At 41.7% G+C, this 26206-nt stretch overlaps 1 protein-coding gene across 1 annotated transcript in view; it reads right to left on the bottom strand.

The window, feature by feature from the left end:
- Positions 1-26206, bottom strand: part of ECT2L (epithelial cell transforming 2 like) — a 121883-nt gene that overhangs the window by 67778 nt on the left and 27899 nt on the right. Inside the window, exons 8-14 of the mRNA XM_073671336.1 lie at positions 22626-22764; positions 22387-22555; positions 10898-11026; positions 4294-4386; positions 2553-2738; positions 2342-2445; positions 2105-2221 (exon numbers count right to left, since the gene is read on the bottom strand). Coding sequence (XP_073527437.1) covers positions 2105-2221; positions 2342-2445; positions 2553-2738; positions 4294-4386; positions 10898-11026; positions 22387-22555; positions 22626-22764 — 937 coding nt within the window. The remainder of the gene's footprint in view (positions 1-2104; positions 2222-2341; positions 2446-2552; positions 2739-4293; positions 4387-10897; positions 11027-22386; positions 22556-22625; positions 22765-26206) is intronic.

Here is a 26206-nt window from a genome sequence, read left to right as displayed (position 1 = left end):
ATTCAGGACTTTCTGAAAACTAGCAGTGCGGCTGTTTCAAGATGCACAATAAGGAGGCACTTGAAGAAAAATGGGCTGAATAGTCAAGTCGCCAGAAGTATCTCGCCTACAATACGCCAAACAGCACAGAGACAAGCCTCAAAACTTCCGGAACAAGGTAATTTGGAGTGATGAGACTAAAATTGAACTTTTTGACCACAACCATAAACGATACATTTGGAGAGAGGTCAACAAGGCCTATGATTAAAGAAACACCATTCCTACAGTAAAGCATGCAGGTGTGTCGCTGATGTTTTGGGGATGTGTGAGCTACAAAGGTGCAGGAAACTTGGTAAAAGTTGAAGGAAAGATGAATGCAGCATGTTATCAGCAAATACTGGAGGCAAATTTGCACTCATCAGCCCGGAAGCTGCGCATGGGACGTACTTGGCCGTTCCAACATAACAACGATCCAAAACACAAGGCCAAGTCGACCTGTCATTGGCTAGAGCAGAACAAAGTGAAAGTTCTGAAGTGGCCATCTCAGTCTCCTGACCTCAATATCATTGAGCCACTCTGGGGAGATCTCAAGTGCTCAGTTCAAGTTAGACAGCCCAGGAATTTACAGGAACTGGTAGCTTTTTACCAAGAAGAATGGGCAGCTTTACCATCTGAGAAATTAAAGAACCTCATCCACAACTACCAAAAAAGACTTCAAGCTGTCATTGATGTTAGAGGGGGCAATACACTGTATTTGATCAGGGTCATTTGGATGGTTTTGGTTGTCATTAAGATGTAAAAAGCGAAAACACAGTAGTTTGACAATAAATGGCTTCACCCAACCAATAATCATGAGTGGAGAAAAAGTTTTTTTGTTATCATTCATATTCTCTGAAACAAGGCCAAGAAAGGAAAAATTCTGCCGGGGTATGTAAACTTTTGAGCACAACTGTATCTGCACCCATCCAGCCTCCTTTCTCCCCCATACATGTGTCAAACCCATTCAGCCTACTTTCTCCCCCTTACATGTGTCTGCACCCATCTAGCCTTGTTTCTCCCCCATGCATGTGTCTGCACCCATCCAGCCTTCTTTCTCCCCCATACATGTGCCTGCACCCATCCAGCCTCCTTTCTCCCCCATACATGTGTCTGCATCCCCCAGCCTCCTTTCTCCCCCATACATGTGTCTGCACCATCCAGCCTCCTTTCTCCTCTCATACATGTGTCTGAAACCATGCAGCCTCCTTTCTCCTCCCATACTGTCAAATTTCACTTCCACTGCTCCCATACATGTCTGAACCCATCCCCTACTCTACTGTTTTCTCTCACATACTCCACCATTTCTCCCCGTGCCTCATATTGCTTGTGAACGCATATGTCATCCCCTCTGTACATCCATCCCTTCCTAGCTCCCCCAAAGTATGTCTTTAAAATGTCCAGCTTTATCTTCAATGTCTTCAGCTCCATTTGTGAGGCTGGAGCACTTACCACCAAAGCTTACACCGTCTCCTGCCGTCTTCGCCTCTGCAGAGCCAGCAAGTGACGTCAGCAGCGTGAACACATGTGCTGATCACGCTGCTGACGCCGCCCTGACCAGGAAGTGTCGGCAGTCAGGTATTTAATAGTACTCTGTTAGACGATAGTACTACTGATCCCTGGGAGCCGGCGCGCTGCACTCTCTCTGTGCTGGTTTTCACCTTGACAGTCAGCGCAGAGAACAACTGAATCCCAGTGTGGGGGGCGGCAGAATGCAATCGCCGGGGAGACACCTCAGACCGCCACATCAGGCGGCCCCATGGCACCCCCTTGTCAGCTGTGCCCGGGGCAGCTGCCCGCCTGCCCCTCCTGGATACGCCTCTGCTGAAAAGTGGACATCACACCAAAATTTTGTTTGCATTAAGTAAATGCCGTGAAATCACAAATGTGTATCAATCAAGTAACTATTGTGACATCACAAGTGGTTTAGTCTAACAAGCTAGAGATAAATCACATATCAGGTAAGCTCGATGGTGGGGACATACCATATCTACTACCAAGTTAGGATTTGGAAATCATAGGGAGGGACAAATACATTTCTTGCACAGAAGTCTTCTATTGTTAGTGTCTATCTCTGGTTAGTCTTTACCTTCAAGAATGATGACAGTGTATCATCTATATTTCCCTCCGATAACAGCAGATGATGCTCTTTGTTCTTGCTACATTTCTTTAACAGACAAACAGAAAGGAACTCCAGAGGATGGTCCTGTAATTAAATAAGAAAAGAAACAGACAACAGAAATAAAATAACAAAGCACTATCCCTAGCCTCTTAAAGACAATTTATCTATAAATTGAGCTCTTGCCAGTTTATTGCATATACGTACATTTTTCTCTTTAGAAAGTTCCATCAAAGCCTCAGTTAAAGCCTCACCAACCTCATGATTGGTCAGCACATTTACCATGGGCATTGCCTCATACATGAACTGCCCTGCATTGAAAGAAAACATTATATTCATGATTCACACAGCCAGTGGAAATATTCACTATAAGGCTTTACATCATATAGAAAATGATCTTATACAGCAGGCTAAATACCTATTATCTTCCCAGAGACATTCCTCTGGAGATCAGCTAGATATTTCTTCATTTGTTTCCTGACCACTTGCAGAGCCTCTTCCATTACGCCAGCCAGTCTACACCAGGCTTGTAGTTTCACATCATTGAAGTATGTAAAAGGAGGGGATCCACTCTTTCGGGGGACAGGCAGCCATTCACTATGGACTAATATTGATATATTAATGCTGGCAGAATATAGCAGCATTACATTCTAGAATTGCACTAATGTTAGTCTACAATTGTATCTGGCGTTTAGGAGAAAAATATAGGGTCTGAGAGCTCCAGAACCAAAGATATGGTAATACTAATCTAAAAACAATCATTATATTTAAATTTTTTTCTTCAGATGCCATTATACCATTATTCATTATCAAACTCTGTTTTATAGTAGTCCCCCCATAATACCAAAAAAAAAGACACCCAAAAAATACAACCCTCCCGATATAGGACATAACAGACATCCCATTACAATTCTATACATAGACCGCGATTCAACATTTCTGCTTTATTTTAAGTCACTTTCCTTTTTTGTGGTATTATTTGCCTATTTTTGCACCAAATTTGTCAAAATTACGCACGTTATTTGTGAATTTGCCACAGTGTAAAATAGTCTTTTTTTTTCTTGAACTACTTTTGCAACTTTTTAAAAGCAAAGGGCACATGTTTCACAAAATAGCGCAAAAATTGTGCCAAATACCGGCAGTTTTAAAAATACCCCAAAGTGAACTAAAGTGGAGTTGCTCCAAATTTTATGACTATTTAAAATGTTTAAATTGATGAATTAGGCAAAAACATCAGACGAGCAGATATAAAATGGACTTCAAAACGGCACAAATAGAATACTGAATTGGGTGCAAACACTCACAAAACTAGACAAAAAACAGGCGCAAAGGCAATGAAGAATCGTGGCCATAATATTTAATGGGTAAACTAACGGTACATATAGGCAAAAATATACATTACTGAGCAAAACTTTTAGGCATGTGTGGAAAAAATGCAGCAAAGTAAGAATACTTTCAAAAAGAGAAGTGTTAATAGTTTTTTTTTATCAATTAACAAAATGCAAAGTGAATGAACAGAAGATGCCGTTTTGAAATCAACGGGCGGTCACACCAAATATTGATTTGATTTACAGTTCTCTTTTTTGTCATCCACTTTGCATTTTGTTAATTGATAAAAATAAACAATTAACACTTGTATTTTTTTCAAACCATTCTTACTTTGCAGCATTTTTTGCACACTTGCCTAAAAGATTTGCACAGTACTGTACTGCACTAATAAGAACCAATTTCTATTCCAGATTTTTTAAGAAGATTTTACCCTTTCAATGGAATTAAATATCTATACGCATTTTCATGCCAAAATCAGCCAGATTTTTATGCCACATGTACAGCTACTTTTTTATGCTAACACTTCTTTTTGATAACCCTTTATGGATGATTTTGAATTACACTGAAATGGCTTTAGCTATACTATTTGCATTCATTTGTAATTCTCTTTCCCAGAATTTTATAAATTTGGTTGGAAGAAAATCAACTATTGAGCACTAAAGATAAATCATGAAACATATAAAGTGATGAGTTATCTAGAATTTCAGATCAATGTAATTAGAAGTAGAGGATTTTTCTTGTACCTCCAATACACTAATTCAATCATCTTAGGTGCTCCTCCTTTTAATGCAACAAATATCAATTGTTGAAAATTTCAGGCCTAAACTTACTATGAAGAAAGGATCCCATTGCAATTCCAGATGGGGAACAAAAGGTGACCCCAGCTATCCGAGAAAGATGCCCAAGAATTTCCATTCCAGATTCTGCAATGCAATGTAATACATTAGGGCAGACTATAATCTGTGCCTGATCCAAGGTCAATTTACACAACACATGACACTGAGAAGCTAAAAGAATAAGTGAAGATTGCATTCAAGATCCTGTTATGTTTGCACGTATCTATAAAAAAACAGAGTATAAGAAAACAAAAACTATACATTAAACTAATGGGACTTAACGAGTGGAAAATTAGCAAATATTCTGGATTATTGGATTACTACTAAGTGGCCTAGAGGAAGTGTAACCTTACGTGAATCAGCTGTTGCTGCGTGTCTTCACTGTTCCTTGGATTGTGAGGTTGCAACAAAGAAAACGTAATTATTTTACATCCGTGGGTTAGTGCCACTTATTATACCCTTGCTATTTGTAAATCCTCGGTTATGGGACAGTCACAGATGGGTAGATAAAGCCAGTAGACGGATTTGGCTGACAATCTAATTTGTATGATGGCACCAGCCAACTGATCTTCAGGGGAGATGTCAATAGGGCATGTCTGATTTTGTTCTCCCAGAGATAAGCCGCCAGCATATATGTCTACCGGCAGCTTTTTCATAGAGAACACAGAACATAGAGTGGCCCTGTGTGTGGGAGACAGACGGCTGAGATGGCTATTGGCCTAAGCATCGTTCGTCATCAGGCATCTAATGTGTATGGCCGACTTTATTTCACAATTTTCAAATAAAGGTTAAATGCGCTAAAGAATCTCTTTATGCCTGAAGCTAAATGAGTAAATATAGTTAAAGTATAATAAATAATTATCCTCTATGTTAGATGCAAAGAATCCTGCAAAAAAAATTGTTTTAATTCCTATGCTTACCTGTGCATAGATGTGAATTGTGTCATTCCTAGATCTGTTAGAACATACACAAATTGTTGTTACCCCTCATTTAATGAAAGAAAAACCCACAATGGTCACAGAAATAACTTGAATCTGACAAAAGTAATAATAAGTTAAAAATCTATGAAAATGAACAAATGAAAGTCAGACATTGCTTTTCTGCTTCCACAGAATTTAAAAAAAAATGAAACTCCTGAAATAGGCCTGGACAGAAATGATGGTACTCTTAACTTAATATTTTGTTGAACAACCTTTTGAGGCAATCACTGCAATCAAACGATTCCTGTGACTGTCAATGAGACTTCTGCACCTCTCGACAGGTATTTTGGCCAACTCCTCATGAGCAAACTGCTCCAGTTGTCTCGTGTTTGAAGGTTGCCTTTTCCAGATGGCATGTTTCAGCTCTTTCCAAAGATGCTCAATAGGATTTAGGTCAGGGCTCATAGAAGGCCACTTCAGAATAGTCCAATGTTTTCCTCTTAGCCATTCTTGGGTGTTTTTAGCTGTGTGTTTTGGTCCTTATCCTGTTGTAAGACCCATGACCTGTGACTGAGACCAAGCTTTCTGACACTGGGCAGCACATTTCTCTCTAGAATCCCTTGATAGTCTTGAGATTTCATTGTACCCTGCACAGATTCAAGACACCCTGTGCCAGATGCAGCAAAGCAGCCCCAGAACATAAACAGAGCCTCCACCATGTTTCACAGGAGGGACAGTGTTCTTTTCTTGATATGCTTCATTTTTCCGTCTGTGAATATACAGAGCTGATGAGCCTTGCCAAAAACTTCCATTTTTGTCTCATCTGTCCATAGGACATTCTCCCAGAAGCTTTGTGGCTTGTCAACATGTAGTTTGGCAAATTCCAGTCTGGCTTTTTTATGATTTTTTTTCAACAATGGTGTTCTACTTGGTTGTCTCCCATGAAGTCCACTTTGGATCAAACAACGACGGATGGTGCGATCTGACACTGATATTCATGGAGCTTGAAGTTCACCTTTAATGTCTTTAGAAGTTATCCTGGGCTCTTGTGTTATCATTAGTATTATCTGTCTCTTTGATTTGTCATCAATTTCCCTCCTGCGGCCACGTCCAGGGAGGTTGGCTACAGTCCCATGGATCTTAAATTTCTGAATAATATGTGCAACTGTAGTCACATCAATAGGTGGATATGGCAGAAGAAAGGTGTATAGATATCCGCGCTCCTCCGTGTGAAAGATGATCCGGTGATCAAAGGGTTAATGGAAATATTTTTTATTAATAAACTACATTCATATGCGTTTCACGAACGTCCTCACTGAGGAAGCGGACAGGAAGTCCGTGAAATGAGTATGAATATAGTTTATTAATAAAAAATATTTCCATTAACCCTTTGATCACCAGATCATCTTTTCATATGGAGGAGCACGGATATCTATACACCTTTCTTCTGCCATATCCACCTGTTGATGTACCTTGGAACCCTGATTTGGTCTGGTGTTGTCTGCAGCTCTCTACACAAGCGCCTACATGTGTTGTGCATTAACACAACTCTACGAGGTGAGCGTAATTTGGTAACGGCACCATCTGCACCCCTTCGTCTATTTCTTTTTCCAACTGTAGTGACAGGAACATCAAGCTGCTTGGAGATGGTCTTATGACCTTTACCTTTAACATGCTTGTCTATAATTTTCTTTCTAATCTCCTGAGACAACTCTTTCCTTTGCTTCCTCTGGTCCATGTTGAGTGTGGTACACACCATGTCACCAAACAGCACAGTGAGTATCTGTAGCCCTATATACAGGCCCACTGACTGATTACAAGATTGTAGACACCTGTGATGCTAATTAGTGGACACAACTTGATTTAACATGTCCCATTGGTCACATTATTTTCAGGGGTACCATCATTTCTATCCAGGCCTATTTCATGAGTTTAATTTTTTTTTTAAATTCTGTGGAAGCAGGGTTGAAAAGCAATGACTGACTTTCATTTGTTCATTTTCATAGATTTTTAATTTATTATTACTTTCGTCAGATTCAAGTTATTTCTGTCACCATTGTGGGTTTTTCTTTCATTAAATGAGGGGTACCAACAATTTTGACCACGTGTGTAGAGATGATTCACTGAATAAGGATAAGACGAGTGGGGAATAACCTGTCAGACCTCAATCCGCGGTGCTTTCGGTGTCTCCAGTGCTCCGGTCGGCTGCACCGATTTGAGATACTCCAAAAAAAGATTGCCGCTTTCAGCAAAAGTGACGTCACTTGCTATGGGTCTCCCCGTGGGAAAAAACAGTAGTCCGTTATTCTATCCTACACGTTTCGGAGGTAGCATCCTCCTTCCTCAGGGATTCCCACACAGCTAATCCTCATTTAGTGAATCATCTCTAAGTTCAAAATAGATCTAAGAACAACCAAATTCACACATCTATGCACAGGTAGGCATAGAAATTTTTTAAATATTTTGTTTTGCAGGATTCTATGCATCTATCATAGAGGATAATTATTTATTATATTTATTCATTTAGCTTTGGCCATTAAGAGATTCTTTAGTGCATTTAACCTTTATTTGAATTTTGTATAGCATTTTATGCACATAGTCAGCAAGTGAAAAGTTATATGCCGCTTAGTATTCTCTGTTTGGGAAAAAGATAGTGCTATTGCAATTTTTGAGTTTTTACTTCACAATACAGTGGTGTGAAAAAGTATTTGCCCCCTTCCTGATTTCTTATTATTTTGCATGTTTGTCACACTTAAATGTTTCAGATCATAAAACAAATGTAAATATTAGACAAAGATAACACAAGTAAATGCAAAATGCAGTTTTTAAATGAAGGTCTTTATTAAGGGAAAAATAAATCCAAACCTACAGGGCCCTGTGTGAAAAAGTGATCGCCCACACCTCCTTAACCCCTTTACAGCCTGTGCCGTATTTGTACGCAACAGGCTGTAACCCCCCGATTCAGTGAGGGCTCCGGCGCTGAGTCCGCACTGAACCGGGCACATGTCAGCTGATTCTTACAGCTGACATGTGCCCGCAACAGCTGTTAACATGTTAAATGCCGCTGTCAATCTCTGACAGCGGCATTTAACATTGCCACGCCGGAAGCGCATCACTTACCCCGCCCATCGGTGATCGCGGGTCACCGATGCGTGGGCATGACAACCCTGGGTCTGCAGCAGACTCCAGTGGTTGTCATGAGCTGATCGCTTTGAGCGCCACCTAGTGGTTGGCGCTCATAGCACAGGAGCAATTCTGCTACATAGAGGTGATCTGCTGATCATCTCTATGTAGCAGAGGCGATCAGACAAGTGCTGCTTCCAGTCTCCTATGGAGACTATAGAAGCAAGCAAAAAGTGAAAAAAAAATGTTTTTAAAAATATAAAAAAAAATAAAAAAATATAAAAGTTTAAATCACCCCCCTTTCGCCCCATTCAAAATAAAATAATAATAAAAAAAAAACCCACATACACATATTTGGTATTGCCACGTTCAGTATCGCCCGATCTATCAATATAAAAAAAGAATTAATCCGATGGGTAAACGGCGTAACGAGAAAAAAATTCTAAACGCCAGAATTACTTTTTTTGGTTGCCGCAACATTGCAATACAATGCAATAACGGGATCAAAACATCGGATCTACCCCAAAATGGTATTAAAAAAACTTCAGCTTGGCACGCAAAAAATAAGCCCTCACCCGGCCCCAGATACAGAAAAATGGAGACGCTACGGGTCTTGAAAAATGGCACCATTTTTAAAAAAAAAAAAATTTTAAGCAAACTTTGGAAGTTTTTGTCACCACTTAAATAAACAAGAACCTATACATGTTTGGTGTCTACGAACTCATAATGACCTGGAGAATAATAATGGCAGATTAGTTTTAGCATTCAGTGAAAGTGGTAAAAAAATTTAAAAAAAACATCTGTGGTATTGCACTTTTTTTTCAATTTCACCGCACTTGGAATTTTTTTCCCGTTTTCCCATACACGATATGGTAAAACTAGTAATGGCGTTGAAAAGTACAACTCGTCCCACAAAAAATAAGCCCTCACACGGCCATATTGACCAAAAAATAAAAACATTATGGCTCTGGGAACAAGGGGAGCAAAAAACGAAAATGCAAAAACGGAAAATCCCAGGGTTGCGAAGGGGTTAAAACATAAACTAACTGTGGTTTATCACATCTTTGGGAATTTGAGTTAAATTTCCCTAGCCACACACAGACCTGATTACTGCCACACCTGTTCTCAATCAAGAAATCACTTAAATAGGACCTGCCTGACAAAGTGAAGTAGACCAAAAGATACTTTAAAGCTAGACATCATGCTGCAATCCAAAGAAATTCAGGAACAAATGAGAAACAAAGTAATTAAGATCTATCCATCTGGAAAAGGTTATAAAGCTATTTCTAAAGCTTTGGGACTCCAGTGAACCACAGTGAGAGCCATTATCCACAAATGATGAAAACATGGAACAGTCGTGAACCTTCCCAGGAGTGGCCGACCAACCAAAATTACCCCAAGAGCGCAGCGACTACTCATCCAAGAGGTCACAAAAGACCCCACAACAACATTCAAAGAACTGCAGGTCTCATTTTTCTCAGTTAAGGTCAGTGTCCATGACTCCACCATAAGAAAGAGACTTGGCAAAAATGGCATGCATGGCAGAGTTCCAAGACGAAAACCACTGCTGGGTAAAAAGAACATAAAGGTTCGTCTCAGTTTTGCCAGAAAACATCTTGATGATCATCAAGACTTTTGGGAGAAAACTCTGTGGACTGACTAGACAAAAGATGAATTTTTTTTGGAAGGTGTATTTCCCATTACATCTGGCGTAGAAGTAACAGAGCATTTCAGAAAAGGAACATCACACCAACAATAAAATATGGTGGTGGTAGTGTGATGGTCTGGGGCTGTTTTACTGCTTCAGGACCTGGAAGACTTGCTGTGGTAAATGGAACCATGAATTCTGCAGTCTACCAAAAAATCCTGAAGAAGAATGTCCAGCCATCTGTTTGTGACCTCAAGCTGAAGCGCACTTAGGTTATGCAGCAGGATAATGATTTAAAACACACCTCTGAATGGCTTAAGAAAAACAAAATTAAGAATGTGGAGTGGCCTAGTCAAAGACCTGACCTTAATCCGATTGAGATGCTGTGGCATGACCTTAAAGAGGCGGTTCATGCTCGGAAACCCTCCAATGTGGCTGAATTACAGCAATTTTGCAAAGATGAGAGGGCCAAAAGTCCTCCAGAGCGTTGTAAAAGACTCATTACCAGTTATCACAAATGCTTGATTGCAGTGGTTGCTGCCAAGTGGGTGGCACAACCAGTTATTAGGTTTCGGGGGCTATAACTTTTTCAGACAGGGTCATGTAGGTTTGGATTTCTTTTTCCCTTAATAATAATGACCTTCATTTAAAAATTGCATTTTGTGTTTACTTGTGTCATGTTTGTATAATTTTAAATTTGTTTTATGATCTGAAACATTTAAGTTTGACAAACATGCAAAAGAATAAGAAATCAGGAACAGGGCAAACACTTTTTTCACACCACTGTATGTCGCAAGGCAATGTGATTACATTAGGCTAGATATTTCACAGTGGGTTGATTTACATAATCAGAATTATTTAAAGTTTTAGTAACTACTATGACATGATCCTATCAAATCTATCATACCTGAAGCGGCTAGTGGAACAAATATGTCAATATGGCCACCATCTCTCTCTGCCTGAACACAGCTCCCTAGTTTTTCCCAAAATTCCCTAATATCCGATCTCAGAACACTCTGGGAACTGATTCTTATACCTGGTAAATAGAAATCAGAAAGAAATGATTCATTAGTAATGCTTTATCATATTTGCACTCTGATTAGTAAAAGCCTTACATGCATAAAAGACTGGATGCTATTCTCTATACAATGTCCTTGTTCAGATTCACTCTTTAACCTTTCAAAACCAGATACATTACAATCCATAGAATTTGATATATATGACACATGGGGGTGCACGACAATCAGTCCAGAGGAGGGCTGATGTAAAGGCTGATCTCTTATATGTTTTAACTTCTGCTTTCTCACAACTCTCCCACCCTCTTACACATTTTGTGCACTTTCTCCACATCAACCCCTCCCTTCTCCCCTCTACTATGTATAACTCTGAGGCTCTACTGACATTTCTCACCCACTCCAAACCATCCACTACCACCATTTAGCACTCAAAACATTCATACAAATTGTTGCACCACCTGCTCTTTTCTATTGTTTCTCCTTCTCCTAGTCACGGCGACATCTCCCCCAACCCTGGGTTTCCCTCCATTAGTATACATAACTCTCTTCCAGCTGCATATAGAAACTCTTCTAATCTTATTAACGTTTAGCGCATGCCTTCTCCTATCTCTTTTAATTGTGCCCTCTGGAACGTACGGTCAGTGTGTAACAAACTAACTTACATTCACAACTTTTTCCTTTCTTATTCCCTTAACCTTCTGGCTCTTACAGAAACCTGTATCCAGCAGTCAGACACCACCGCCACTGCTGCTCTCTAGTTTGATGGGCTGAAATTTTCACATACCTCCAGACCTGAGTGCAGAAAAGGTGAAGGTGTTGGTTTGCTCCTTTAATCACAATGTGTTTTCCAGGTCATCCCCCCAGTTCCCTCACTTATGTTTTCTTCCTTTGAAGTCCACGTTAGACTCTTCAAACCCTTCTCCTTGCTAGTTGCAGTTGAGTATCGCCCTCCAGGTTCCTCCCGTCAGTTCCTGGATCACTTTGCCACTTGTCTTCCTCACTTTCTATCCTGTGACATCCCCACCCTCATCATGGGAGACTTTAATATCCCCATCGATTATCCCCTCTCCCAATCTGCCTCTCATCTACTTTCTCTAACTTCCTCATTCGGCCTCTCGCAGTTTACTAACTCTCCTATGCATGAAGACGGGCATACTCTGGACTTGGTCTTCTCCCGGCTTTGCTCAGTGCATGACTTTACTAACTCCCCTGTCCCGCTCTTGGACCACAACCTTCTTTCCTTCTCTGTCAAGAACTGTCTCCTCACCCTGGACACCCCAACTTACCACACTTGTAGGAATACACGTACCATTAATACCCAGCAGCTTATGGACAATCTACATGCATCTTTAGCTCCCATCTCCTCCCTTTCCTGTCCAGACTTAGCATTGTCACACTACAATAATACACTTAAGAGTGCCCTAGATGAAGCAGCACCTACTACACGCAGAAAGACCCGACACAGAAAATGGCAACCCTGGCACACGCTGCAAACACACTTTCTTCAGCATTGCTCAAGGTGCGCTGAGAGTCAGTGGAGAAAATCACTTTTAGCAGAGGATAAGTTCATGCTCAAAACCTATAACGCTGCCCTTCATCTGGCCAAACAATGCTACTTCACCACCCTCATCACTTCACTAGGCAACAATCCCAAACAACTTTTTGAAACCTCCCACTCCCTCCTGAGCCTTAAAGCACAGGCTCCCAACACCAACCTTAGGGGTGAGGGTCTGGCCACTTATTTCCTAGGAAAAAATCAACCACATCCATCAGGACATTTTGGTCCAATCTCCTCAGTGCCTGTATCCATTTACCTGCCGCACTTCAAGCTCACTTGTCATCTTTGAGCCTGTTACAGAAGGAAAAGTTACCCGACCCTATTCCCTCACATATCCTGCAGTCTCTCTCACCGGTGGTCACCATTCACCTAACTAAAATATTTAACCACTCTCTTTCGTCAGATATCTTTCCCTCCTCATTTAAACATGCCATCATAACCCCTTTACTTAAAAAAAAACATCCCTCGATCAGAACTGCACTGCTAACTACAGAGATGTCTCTAATCTTCCATTCATCTCTAAACCCCTGGAACGCTTGGCCGACTCCCATTTCATCTGCTATCTCACAGATAACTCTCTTCTTGACCATTTACAATCTGGTTTCCACTCTTTACACTCTAATGAAACTGCGCTCACTAAAGTCTCTAATGATCTACTAACAGCTATATCCAACAGTCACTGCTTTATGCTGATTCTCCTGGATCTCTCTGCTGCATTTGACACTGTGGAACACCAACTCCTCATCACTATGCTCTGCTCTATTGGCCTCAAGGACACCATTCTCTCCTGGTTCTCCTTCTACCTTTCTGACTGCTCCTTCACTGTATCTTTTGCCAGCTCCTCCTCCTCCTCTCCTTACTATCGGGTTCCGCAGGGCTCAGTCCTAGGCCCCCTCCTCTTCTCTCTATACACAGCCCCTATTGGACAAACAATTAGTAGATTTGGATTCCAGTATCATCTCTATGCTGACGACACCCAATTATACACTTCTTCTCCTGATATCACCTCCACCCTAATACAAAATACCAAGGATTGTTTGTCTGCTGTCTCTAACATCATGTCCTCTCTCTATCTTAAACTGAATCTCTCCAAAACTGAACTTCTTGTGTTTTTCCCCTCTACTAAGCTAACTCTACCTAACATCGAAATTACCTTGGAGGGTTCAACCATAACTTCCAAGCAGCATGCCCGCTGCCTTGGGGTCATAGTCAACACGAAACTTTCCTTTATTCCCTATATCTGATCACTCACCCGCTCTTGTCACCTGCATCTTAAAAACATCTCCAGAATCCGACCTATTCTCACCTTTGAAACTGCTAAAACTCTTACTGTCGCTCTTATTCACTCTCATCTGGACTAGTGCAACTCTCTTCCGATCGGTCTCCCTCTTACCAAACTTTCTCCTCTCCAATCCATCCTGAATGTGGCAGTCAGGGTCGTATTTCTGTCCAGCCACTTCACCGATGTCTCCATCTTGTGCCAGTCATTACACTGGTTACCTATTCACTACACGGTCCAATATAAACTCATATATCTCACCCACAAAACCCTCCACAGTTTTGCACCACCCTATATCTCCTCCCTCATCTCTGTCTATCTCTGCCCGTGCTCTCTGTTCTGAAACTGACCTAAGATTAACATACTTCATAATCTGGACCTTGCACCTCCGTCTCCAAGACTTCTCCTGTGCTGCGCCAGTTCTCTGTAATGCACTATCCAACACCATCTGACTGATACCTAGCCACCATGTCTTCAAGCGTGCTTTAACCCCTTAATAACATCTGACGTACTAATACGCGTCTGTGCCCTGGGACTTAAGAGCCAGACCCGTATTAGTACGTCATGGCGATCGCGCGCGCACACAGGCTGTGCGGGCGCGATCGCCGCCGGGTGTCAGCTGATTGTCACAGCTGACACCCGGTACTATGTGCAGGGAGCGGTCACGCACCGCTCCCAGCACATTAACCCCCGCGATGCTGCGATCGAAGTCGATCGAAGTCGATCGCGGCATTGCGGGGGCAAGGGGAGGTGATCGCCGATACTCACCTCCTCTTCCGGCTTCCAGCGCAGTCTGCAAAGGCTTCCCGGGTGTTGCCATGACGACCCGATGTCGTCATGACAACATCCGGGTCACCAGAGAGCAGGAAGATTGCTTGGACATGCGCAGTGCATCTCCAAGCAATCTTCACACTGTGCACTTCTGACAGCCTTCATGGCATAGGGATGGTGCTCCATTCCTGTGCCATGCAGGCGATCAGAAAAAAAAAAGTGAAAGTCCCAGAGTGGGACAAAGTAATAAAGTGTATAAACTGTGTGAAAGTGGAAAAAAAAAAAAAAAAAAAATGTGCAAAAATATTATAAAAAAATAAAAAAAATAATACACCAAAAATAAAAATATAATGTACCCATCAATAAATATTATTATAAAAAAAATAAAAAAAAAACAATAAAAGTACACATATTTGGTATCGCCGCGTCCGGAACAACCTGACCTATAAAACTGTCCCACTAGTTAACCCCTTCAGTGAACACGGTAAAAAAAAAAAAAAAAAAACCAAGCAAAAAACAATGCTTTATCACCATACCGCCAAACAAAAAGTGGAATAACACGCGATCAAAAAGACGCATATAAATAAAAATGATACCGCTGAAAACGTCATCTCGTCCCGCAAAAAACAAGCTGCCATATAGCTCCATCAGCCGAAAAATAAAAAAGTTATAGCTCTCAGAATAAAGCGATACTAAAAAATATTTTTTTCTATAAAATAGCTTTTATTGTGTATAAGCGCCAAAACATAGAAAAATTATACAAATGTGGTACCGCTGTAAACGTACTGACCCGAAGAGTAAAGCTGCCTCATCAATTTTACCACACGCGGAACAGAATAAAAAAAAAAAAAAAAAAACAATTCCTGAATTGTTGGTTTTTGTTTATTCTGCCTCCCAAAAATCGGAATAGAAAGCGATCAAAAAATGTCACGTGCCTGAAAATGGCACCAATAACAACGTCAAGTCATCCCGCAAAAAACGAGCCGTCACATGACTGTCTGCCAAAATTTGGAAAAATTATAGCTCTCAAAATATGGCGATGCAAAAACTAGATTTTACAAAAAATGCGTCTTTTAGTGTGTGACAGCTGTCAGTCATAAAAACCCCATATGATTCTGGCATTGCTGTAATCACACCGACCCGAAGAATAAAGTCGTCTAATCACTTATACCGCACAAGGAACGGCGTCAAAAATAAACTCTTGAGTTAGGATTGGGCTAGGGTTAGGGCTGGGTTTGGGGCTAGGGTTGTGCTGGGGCTAGGGTTGTGCTGGGGCTAGGGTTGTGCTGGGGCTAGGGTTGTGCTGGGGCTAGGGTTGTGCTAGGGTTAGGGCTGGGGTTGGGATTTTTTTCAAAAGTAAGAAAAAAAGATGACGATATGGCGACTAGTGTTGAGAGCAAGTGCTCGCTACTTGAGTTTGCATCGGGTGCTCTGGTATGCATTTAGTATCGTGGGTATTTGAGTGACATGCTCGAGTCTCTGCCCCATATGCTTCGCGGCCAAAAAACTTTACGGGGATTGCCTGCCATGCACGAGCGATCCCCGCATGTTTTTTTTTGGGTGTCTAATAACCGTGAAACATGCGGAGCAGGGACTCGAGCATGTCACTCGAGCACACGCTGTACATGGTGCATACCTGAGTACCCGATGCAAACTCAAGTAGCGAGCACTTGCGCTCAAGAATAATGAAAACTTATTCAATATGATGACCTAATGTAAACAAATAATGTGCCGTACCTCTGGGTTCAAAATGTTCACTATACACCTTAATAAAATCTTTGAGGGGTATAGTTTCCAAAATGGGGACACTTGTGGGGGAGCTCCACTGTTTAGGCACATCACGGGCTCTCCAAACGCGACATGGTGTCCGCTAACAAATTGAATGGAAAATCGGCTCAAATTGTTAGCGGACGCCATGTTGCGTTTGGAGAGCCCCTGTGTGTCCAAACATTGGAGCTCCCCCACAAGTGACCCCATTTTGGAAACTAGACCCCCCAAGGCACCTATCTAGATGCATAGTGAGCACTTAGAACCCCCAGGTGCTTCACAAATTGATTCGTAAAAATGAAAAAGTGAAAATAAAACACTTTTTCATTTTTATGAATCAATTTGTGAAGCACCTGGGGTTCCAAGTGCTCACTATGAATCTAGATAGGTGCCTTGGGGGGTCTAGTTTCCAAAATGGGGTCACTTGTGGGGGAGCTCCAATGTTTGGGCACACAGGGACTCTCTAAATGCAACATGGTATCCGCTAACAAATTGAATGGAAAATCGGCTCAAATTGTTAGCGGACACCACATTGCGTTTGGAGAGCCCCTCTGTGCCCAAACTTTGGAGCTCCCCCACAAGTGACCCCATTTTGGAAACTAGACCCCCCAAGGCACCTTTCTAGATGCATAGTGAGCACTTGGAACCCCCAGGTGCTTCACAAATTGATTCGTAAAAATGAAAAAGTGAAAAAAAAAACACTTTTTCATTTTTATGAATCAATTTGTGAAGCACCTGGGGTTCCAAGTGCTCACTATGAATCTAGATAGGTGCCTTGGGGGGTCTAGTTTCCAAAATGGGGTCACTTGTGGGGGAGCTCCAATGTTTGGGCACACAGGGACTCTCCAAATGCAACATGATATCCGCTAACAAATTGTCGGCTCAAATTGTTAGCGGATATCATGTTGCATTTGGAGAGTCCCTGTGTGCCCAAACATTGGAGCTCCTCCACAAGTGACCCCATTTTGGAAACTAGACCCCCCAAGGCACCTATCTAGATGCATAGTGAGCACTTGGAACCCCTAGGTGCTTCACAAATTAATTCGTAAAAATGAAAAAGTGTTTTTTTTTTCACTTTTTCATTATTACGAATCAATTTGTGAAGCACCTGGGGGTTCCAAGTGCTCACTATGCATCTAGAAAGGTGCCTTGGGGGGTCTAGTTTCCAAAATGGGGTCACTTGTGGGGGAGCTCCAAAGTTTGGGCACAGAGGGGCTCTCCAAACGCAATGTGGCGTCCGCTAACAATTTGAGCCGATTTTCCATTCAATTTGTTAGCGGATACCATGTTGCATTTAGAGAGTCCCTGTGTGCCCAAACATTGGAGCTCCCCCACAAGTGACCCCATTTTGGAAACTAGACCCCCCAAGGCACCTATCTAGATGCATAGTGAGCACTTGGAACCCCTAGGTGCTTCACAAATTGATTCGTAAAAATGAAAAAGTGTTTTTTTTTTCACTTTTTCATTATTACGAATCAATTTGTGAAGCACCTGGGGGTTCCAAGTGCTCACTATGCATCTAGATAGGTGCCTTGGGGGGTCTAGTTTCCAAAATGGGGTCACTTGTGGGGGAGCTCCAATGTTTGGGCACACAGCAGCTCTCCAAACGCAACATGGTGTCGCTAACAATTTGAGCCAATTTTGCGTTAAATTTGTTAGCGGACACCATGTTGCATTTAGAGAGCCGCTGTGTGCCCAAATATTGGAGCTCCCCCACAAGTGACCCCATTTTGGAAACTAGACCACCCAAGGCACCTATCTAGATGCATAGTGAGCACTTGGAACCCTCAGGTGCTTCACAAATTGATTCATACAAATGAAAAAGTGTTTTTTTTTTCACTTTTTCATTGTTACGAATCAATTTGTGAAGCACCTGGGGGTTCCAAGTGCTCACTATGCATCTAGATAGGTGCCTTGGGGGGTCTAGTTTCCAAAATGGGGTCACTTGTGGGGGAGCTCCAATGTTTGGGCACACAGGGACTCTCTAAATGCAACATGGTGTCCTCTAACAAATTTAACGGAAAATCGTCTCAAATTGTTAGCGACACCATGTTGCGTTTGGAGAGCCGCTGTGTGCCCAAACATTGGAGCTCCCCCACAAGTGACCCCATTTTGGAAACTAGACCCCCCAAGGCACCTATCTAGATGCATTGTGAGCACTTGGAACACTCAGGTGCTTCACAAATTGATTCATAAAAATGAAAAAGTGTTTTTTTTTTTCACTTTTTCATTGTTACGAATCAATTTGTGAAGCACCTGGGGGTTCCAAGTGCTCACTATGCATCTAGAAAGGTGCCTTGGGGGGTCTAGTTTCCAAAATGGGGTCACTTGTGGGGGAGCTCCAAAGTTTGGGCACACATGGGCTCTCCAAACACAACATGGCGTCCACTAATTATTCAAGCAAATTTTACAATCAAAAAGTCAAATAGCGCTCCTTCCCTTCCGAGCCCTGCCGTGCGCCCAAACAGTATTTTTTCCCCAAATATTGGGTATCTGCGTGCCCAGGGGAAATTGCACAACAAATTTTGGGGTCCATTTTTTCTTGTTACCCCTGTGAAAATAAAAAAAATTGGGTCTAAATTAACATTTTTGTGAAAAAAGTTAAATGTTCATTTTTTTCTTCCACATTCAAAAAATTCCTGTGAAGCACCTGAAGGGTTAATAAAGTTCTTGAATGTGGTTTTGAGCACCTTGAGGGGTGCAGTTTTTAGAATGGTGTCACTTTTGGGTATTTTCTGTCATAAAGACCTCTCAAAGTGACTTCAAATGTGATGTGGTCCCTAAAAAAATGGTTTTGTAAATTTTGTTGGAAAAATGAGAAATCGCTGGTCAACTTTTAACCCTTATAGCTCCCTAACAAAAAAAAATTTTGGTTCCAAAATTGTGCTGATGTAAAGTAGACATGTGGGAAATGTTATTTATTAACTCTTTTGTGTGACATATCGCTCTGATTTCAGGGCTTAAAAATTCAAATTTTGAAAATTGCAAAATTTTCAAAATTTTCGCCAAATTTCCGTTTTTTTCACAAATAAACGCAAGTGATATCGAAGAAATTTTTCCACAATCATGAAGTACAATATGTCACGAAAAAACAATCTCAGAATCAGGGGGATCCGTTGAAGCGTTCGAGAGTAATTACCTCATAAAGTGACAGTGGTCAGAATTGTAAAAATTGGCCCGGTCATTAACGTGCAAACCACCCGCGGGGCTTAAGGGGTTAAAAACCCATCTCTTTAAACAAGCCTACCACCTCAACTCAGTAACCTAACTTTCCCCTGTTCCCTTCTTCTAAATATTATTCAGAATCTGCTCCCTTCTATTCATGTCTCCACACCCTCCATGCACACGATAACTGCACTTGATAATTGCTCTTAAACATACTTGCTGATGACCGGATCATGCAGCTTTATATGAAAACCCTTATTTATTATAATTCCTGGACCTGAAATAACAGGCACTTTTCACCTATTGTGTCCCCCCCTGTTTCCTTGTAGATTCTAAGCCTGCAAGCAGGGCCCTCACTCCTAATGTAACTGATCACTATCTTACCTTGAATTGCATTTATTGTCTGTGTATGTCACAGCTTAATTGTAAAGTGCTGCAGAATATGTTGGAGCTATATAAATAAAAATTATTATTATTATCTCTGCCATTCTAACCTGGTAAGAAGTTTGATTCATATATTTAAACTGTACTTGTATTTCCAAGAAAATGTTGCTGAATAAGCAGTTATATGTATACAAAAGGAAAAACATTATTGTGTCTTGTATCCTGCATTTTTTTAACCCTCTGCAGGCTCTCTAATTTCCAGTTTTCCTTTGGCTAGTGGGTGGAAACCAGCTGTACAATGTTTCCTATTTCCCTGTGTAATACATGTCCATCGGCAGCACCGTGGAGAACATTATACAGCAGCACTGAGCAGTGTAAGGCTATGTGCCCACGATGCAGAAATGAAGCAGAAAATTTCTGCAGCATTTCTGCATCTCCCTGGCAGAAAAAAACGCATGCAGATTGTGCATGCGTTTTTCCTGCAGAATACATGCGGATCCACATGCGGATTCACATGCGTTTCCGCATGCAGATTGACAAGCACTTTCCAGGCGATAGCATCACTTGGAAAGTGCTTGACAACTAGGTCACACTGTATAAATCCATGCAAACAGCATGGATTTATACAGTGTGAACCGTAAAAATTAAAACAAATAAAGCTATACTCACCCCCGAGGCCCCGGCGTGGCTGCAGCGCTGCTTCCTGGCTGGTTCCCGGCTGCCGGCATATCGCGAGACAGAGCGGTGAAGGGCCTGCGGTCACATGACTGTGACGTCACCGCAGGTCCTCAAGCGATGCCGGCATTCAGAGAAAAGCCTTCGGAAAGGTGAGTATAAACTTTATGTTATTTTATTTTTTTTTTACAAGGTACAATGGTACCCAGGTCTGGATGAGAGTCTCCTCTCCTCCAGAACTGGGTACCATCCGCACATAGAGACGCATAGAAGCCGCTTGTACAAATGTACAGTCGCGGTTTCTATGTGTTTCAATGCAAGTCAATGGCGGGAGTTCCGCTGCGCTTCCGCAAAATTAAATGACATGCTGCCGATTTTTGTACGCAGCATAAACGCTGCGGAAAAATCCGCAGCATGTGCATGAACATGCGGAATCCCCTTGGGGACCATGGGGTGCGGATTACCTAGCGTTTCACAAGCGTTTCCGCTGCGGAAATTCCGCAGCATAAACGCTTGAAAAACGCTACGTGGGCACCCAGCCTAACTCTGAATCCAGTAGTGTAGTGAGAAAACACATTTGCACCATCTTCTCTGCCTGCGTTTTACTGTGCTTCTCCCCTCTCTACAGGATTTAATAGGATCTGTAACCTGATACTTCAAGGGGTTGTCTGGGATTCATTTTTATTTCCCCATAAACATGAAGAGTTAGGCTCCTTTTGCTTTGCATTCTTGCTAACATTCAGTGGTTCTGTCAGTGCTTGCGTCCAAACCCCCCACAAAATGGTATTTGGGCGTATGCACCAGCAGGGCCATAGACTTAAATAGGGCTGACAGAGTCAACATGTGCTTTGTCGTGCATCATTTTCAGGCATATACACCTACTGGAGGCGGACACCCAGATGCAGTCTACTATGTGTACCCTGTTGTGCATCATTTTCGGGCGTATACGCCTATTGGAGGCAGACACCAAGACGTAGTCTACTACATCGTAGCATACACTTCCAGTAGGCGTATACGCCTGATAACTATGCGCATTACAGCACACGTTGACTCTGTTGACACCATTAGAGACTATGACCCCATTGGCACATATGCCCGAATGCCGTTTTGCAGGGGGTTGGACAAAAGCTCTGATGGGGCATGAACAGCATTGCATGAAAAAATAGAGGAAAACTCTCACTACTATCCTTAAAATGTTTCTTCTTTATTAGAAAATTAAAACATAGGGTTTTCAGGGTTGAATGGAATGGTTACAGGATGACAGCCATTTCTCACCAACTGGTGCTTCAACAGGTAGGTGAGGAAAGCATAGAACAGAAGCTACTTAAAGAACGGTCTGCTCACTTCTTTCAACCGCTTGGCATCTTTGAATACCTGAATCGGTTAACTGACGCAGAAAAGACTGAACATGTGAACAGCAAGTGGTTTTTACATAGACATGAATTTGTTCATTGTTTTAAGCGTCTTGTTATAGTTTTTTCAGGCAGGTATCAGATCGAACCAATTCCAAACCCGCCTGAAAAAGAGTCATTTGAACATACCGCTAAGAGGCTTCACTGGCTATTCTATAGGCAATTATTGTAAATAATGGCTCAAATGTTGATTAAAATGCAAAAATGCAGCATTTTAGATGAGTTCCTTTCTTTTTTATGCTAGTACTTTTAAAGTCCAAATCAGTCACATCTCTTCTGCACGATTCCCCAACTAGTCCTACAAAATGCCCTGACCATCTCATGAGTCTGGCTTTCACCACTATTGACATTTTAATCACCGGTTCTTACTCTGTAACAAGTGTATTTCTTGAGAATCTCCATCTGCAATAACCCCAATGCTCTGTACTGTGCGTCCATCCAATGCTTTTTCCACACAGAAGAGCAGACTTTCAGGTGTCGCCCCACAGTAGTCATAGACTATAGGTATCACACTGGGCTTCACACTGTCTAGAAGGACCTGCAGGAACAAATGGAGATGAGCTTTCTAGAGTGTAAAATGAGCTAAGCTATATGTTAAGTAGAAGTACCTCATATGCTGGTATATGGGATGATATCAGCACCAGGTGAAGTAGATTAGAGGGGCATGGTGCTGCATACTGATAACGGAGACTGTGGTACTGCCGGATGGATGTGGCTGGGTAGTTGTCAAATCCAGCTACATTCTGCCTGAAAAAAGGACAACTAAGAAGTCCACATACAATTTATGGTTGCAGTGAATGAAACAATATTTATTGGCAATCCTTACAGTTTTTAACGTTTCGGTCCCGAAATTGGACCTTCATCAGAACTGATTGCCATATGCTGTATGCTTGTAAACTGCGATGTACAACGGTATAGACCCCGCAACGTGCGTCCAACCCGTAATTTGCTTTAATTACGGGTTGGAACCCCACTTGGGCACCTCATCTCCTTACCAGGAGTTCTGTATATCTCTTTAGTATAGCAGGTCAGGGCTGGCATTTGCAGCATTGGCTGCCAAAATGATCTTTTGGTTCATATGAGAAAACAAATATTATTAAAGACCTGTTATAGTGGGGGGCACTCGAGCTTTGGGTGCGCCACTGCCAACTGCCATAATCAGAACTGCTTTTCATTGGCTTTCATCCAATTTAAAGCTTTCAGGACTATAAAAAGTAATTTTACAAATCTGACTAAACCCTTTCTTATTCATATATATCAATTGTGATGACACTTAAGATAAAAAGGACAAAAAATGAGAAAGAGAAATGTTTGCCTCAGTAAATGCTATATTAAAAGGGGTATTTCCATCTCCAGGATCCTATCCCAAAATGTAGTAGTTGTAATAATAATATTAGCAAATATCCCAAATTATCAACATAGTATAGTTCTTCTGATTTGCTATGTCGCTTACCCCACGTGCCGGGTATTGAGGTAGCTTAGGTATTTATGGTTATGACCACTCATATTGTAACAGTAAGTTAGCTGTTAGTGGTCGTAACCATGGATACCTACCTGCAATGCCTGCACATGAGGTAAGCAACATAGCGAATCAGAAGAACTGTATTACATCTCTAATTGGATGTATTTGCTAATATTATTACTACATCTACCACATATTGGGATTCTCTTAGAGATGGGAGTACCTCTGTAAATCAATGTATTGCATGTGTCATATTGTTTATATAAAAAAATCTCTTAGTATTGCAAAAGATGATGGCAGATGCTTGGTCTTAAACTTTGCCCACTGTCAAGCCTAGTGACAGTGGTTTCACAGTCTGCAGCCCACCGGGCATCACTGTGGGCAGGTTTGGACACATACATCAGCAGGACACAGCGTCTGCAATCACCCGATTAAGCCCCTCTATACACACCAGTCTAAAGTGTAGGGGCGCCTCGGACAATCGGGGGAAACATTGATCTGGCATGTCCGATTTCAGACTCCAGATTTTATTATCTGCGGGTTATTAGATCTGGTGTGGCTTTCTCTCAGAGAACACAGGAGAACTTGAGCAAATGAGCAATGCTGCGCATAGGAGAGATGGCCAAGAAGGCTGCCGCCCGAACAATCATTTGGCCACCAGTCATCTAATTTGTGTGGCGGGCCTAACTCAGGACAACCATAAATGACAATCTTTTTTCTCGTTTTTTTTGTTCTTTTCTGTTTTTCCCTCCTTCTCATCATTATCCCACATCTCACTGTCATTACACTGTGTGCAGAATTATTAGGCAAGTTGTATTTTAGAGGATTATTTTTATTATTGATCAACAACTATGTTCTCAATCAACCCAAAAGACTCATACAAGTCCAAGCTTAATATTTTTGGAAGTTGGAGTGGGTCTTTTTTAGATTTGGCTATCTTAGGAGGATATCTGTTTGTGCAGGTAACTATTACTGTGCAGAATTATTAGGCAACTTAATAAAAACCAACTATAATCCCATCTCACTTGTTTCTTTTCACCAGGTAAACTAATATCAGTGCACAAAATTTAGAAACAAACATTTCTGACATGCAAAAACAAAAACCCAAAAAATTAGTGATGAATATAGCCACCTTTCTTTATGATGACACTCAGCAGCCTTCCATCCATAGATTCTGTCAGTTGCTTGATCTGTTTTCGATCAACATTGCGTGCAGCAGCCGCCACAGCCTCCCAGACACTGTTCCGAGAGGTGTACTGTTTTCCCTCCCTGTAGATCTCACATTTTATGATGGACCACAGGTTCTCTATGGGGTTCAGATCAGGTGAACAAGGGGGCCATGTCATTATTTTTTCTTCTTTTAGACCTTTGCTGGCCAGCCACGCTGTGGAGTAGTTGGATGCATGTGATGGAGCATTGTCCTGCATGAAAATCATGTTTTTCTTGAACGATATCGACTTCTTACTGTACCACTGCTTGAAGAAGTTGTCTTCCAGAAACTGGCAGTAGGTCTGGGAGTTGAGCGTCACTCCATCCTCAACCCGAAAAGGTCCCACAAGTTCATCTTTGATGATACCAGCCCATACCAATACCCCACCTCCACCTTGCTGGCGTCTGAGTCGGAGTGGAGCTCTCTGCCCTTTACTGATCCAGCCTCTGGCCCATCCATCTGGCCCATCAAGAGTCACTCTCATTTCATCAGTCCATAAAATCTTTGAAAAATCAGTCTTAAGATATTTCTTGACCCATTCTTGACGTTTTATCTTATGTTTCTTGTTCAAAGGTGGTCGTTTTTCAGCCTTCCTTACCTTGGCCATGTCCCTGAGTATCGCACACCTTGTGCTTTTTGATCCTCCAGTAACGTTGCAGCTCTGAAATATGGCAAAACTGGTGGCGAATGGCATTTTGGCAGCTTCATGCTTGATTTTCCTCAATTCATGGGCAGTTATTTTGCGCCTTTTTTGGCCAACACGCTTCTTGCGACCCTGTTGGCTATTTGCCATGAAACGCTTGATTGTTCGGTGATCACGCTTCAAAAGTTTGGAAATTTCAAGACTGCTGCATCCCTCTGCAAGACATCTCACAATTTTGGACTTTTCAGAGTCCGTCAAATCTCTCTTCTGACCCATTTTGCCAAAGGAAAGGAAGTTGCCTAATAATTAAGCACACCTTATATAGGGTATAGATGTCATTAGTCAACACCCCTCCTCATTACAGAGATGCACATCACCAGATTTACTTAATTGATAGTTGGCTCTCAAGCCTATGCTGCTTGGAGTGGGACAACATGTATAAAAAGTATCAAAGTGATCAAAATACGCATTTGCCTAATAATTCTGCACGCGGTGTATTGCTTCCAAATATTAAACTCTTTTTTACGCTGGACAACAACTCTTACCGTTCCACCCAAACTGTCCGAAAATTAAAAAAGTCACAATATTTTTGCACATACAAAGAAATAGTCGGCACTCCGTAGTCCTCGTTAGTAATAGTGGTGCACATGGAGAGATTACAAGTAAAACGAAGAAATCCCGGCACTCACATGTATTCGATCAGTTCATTTATTATAAATGAACTGATCGAATACATGTGAGTGCCGGGATTTCTTCATTTTACAATATTTTTGCAGAACTTAACGCTGTGCCAAAATTTTGCGACATTTGAAGGAAGATGTTTTATGCCAAAATTCTGGCATAAACACCTTGATGAATCACGGCCATAGTTTTG

Source organism: Phyllobates terribilis, unplaced genomic scaffold (genome assembly GCF_046119375.1).
Source record: "Phyllobates terribilis strain yellow unplaced genomic scaffold, ASM4611937v1 Scaffold_3__8_contigs__length_932513732, whole genome shotgun sequence".
NCBI lineage: Eukaryota > Metazoa > Chordata > Amphibia > Anura > Dendrobatidae > Phyllobates > Phyllobates terribilis.
This window is presented reverse-complemented; position numbering and strand designations above follow the sequence as displayed.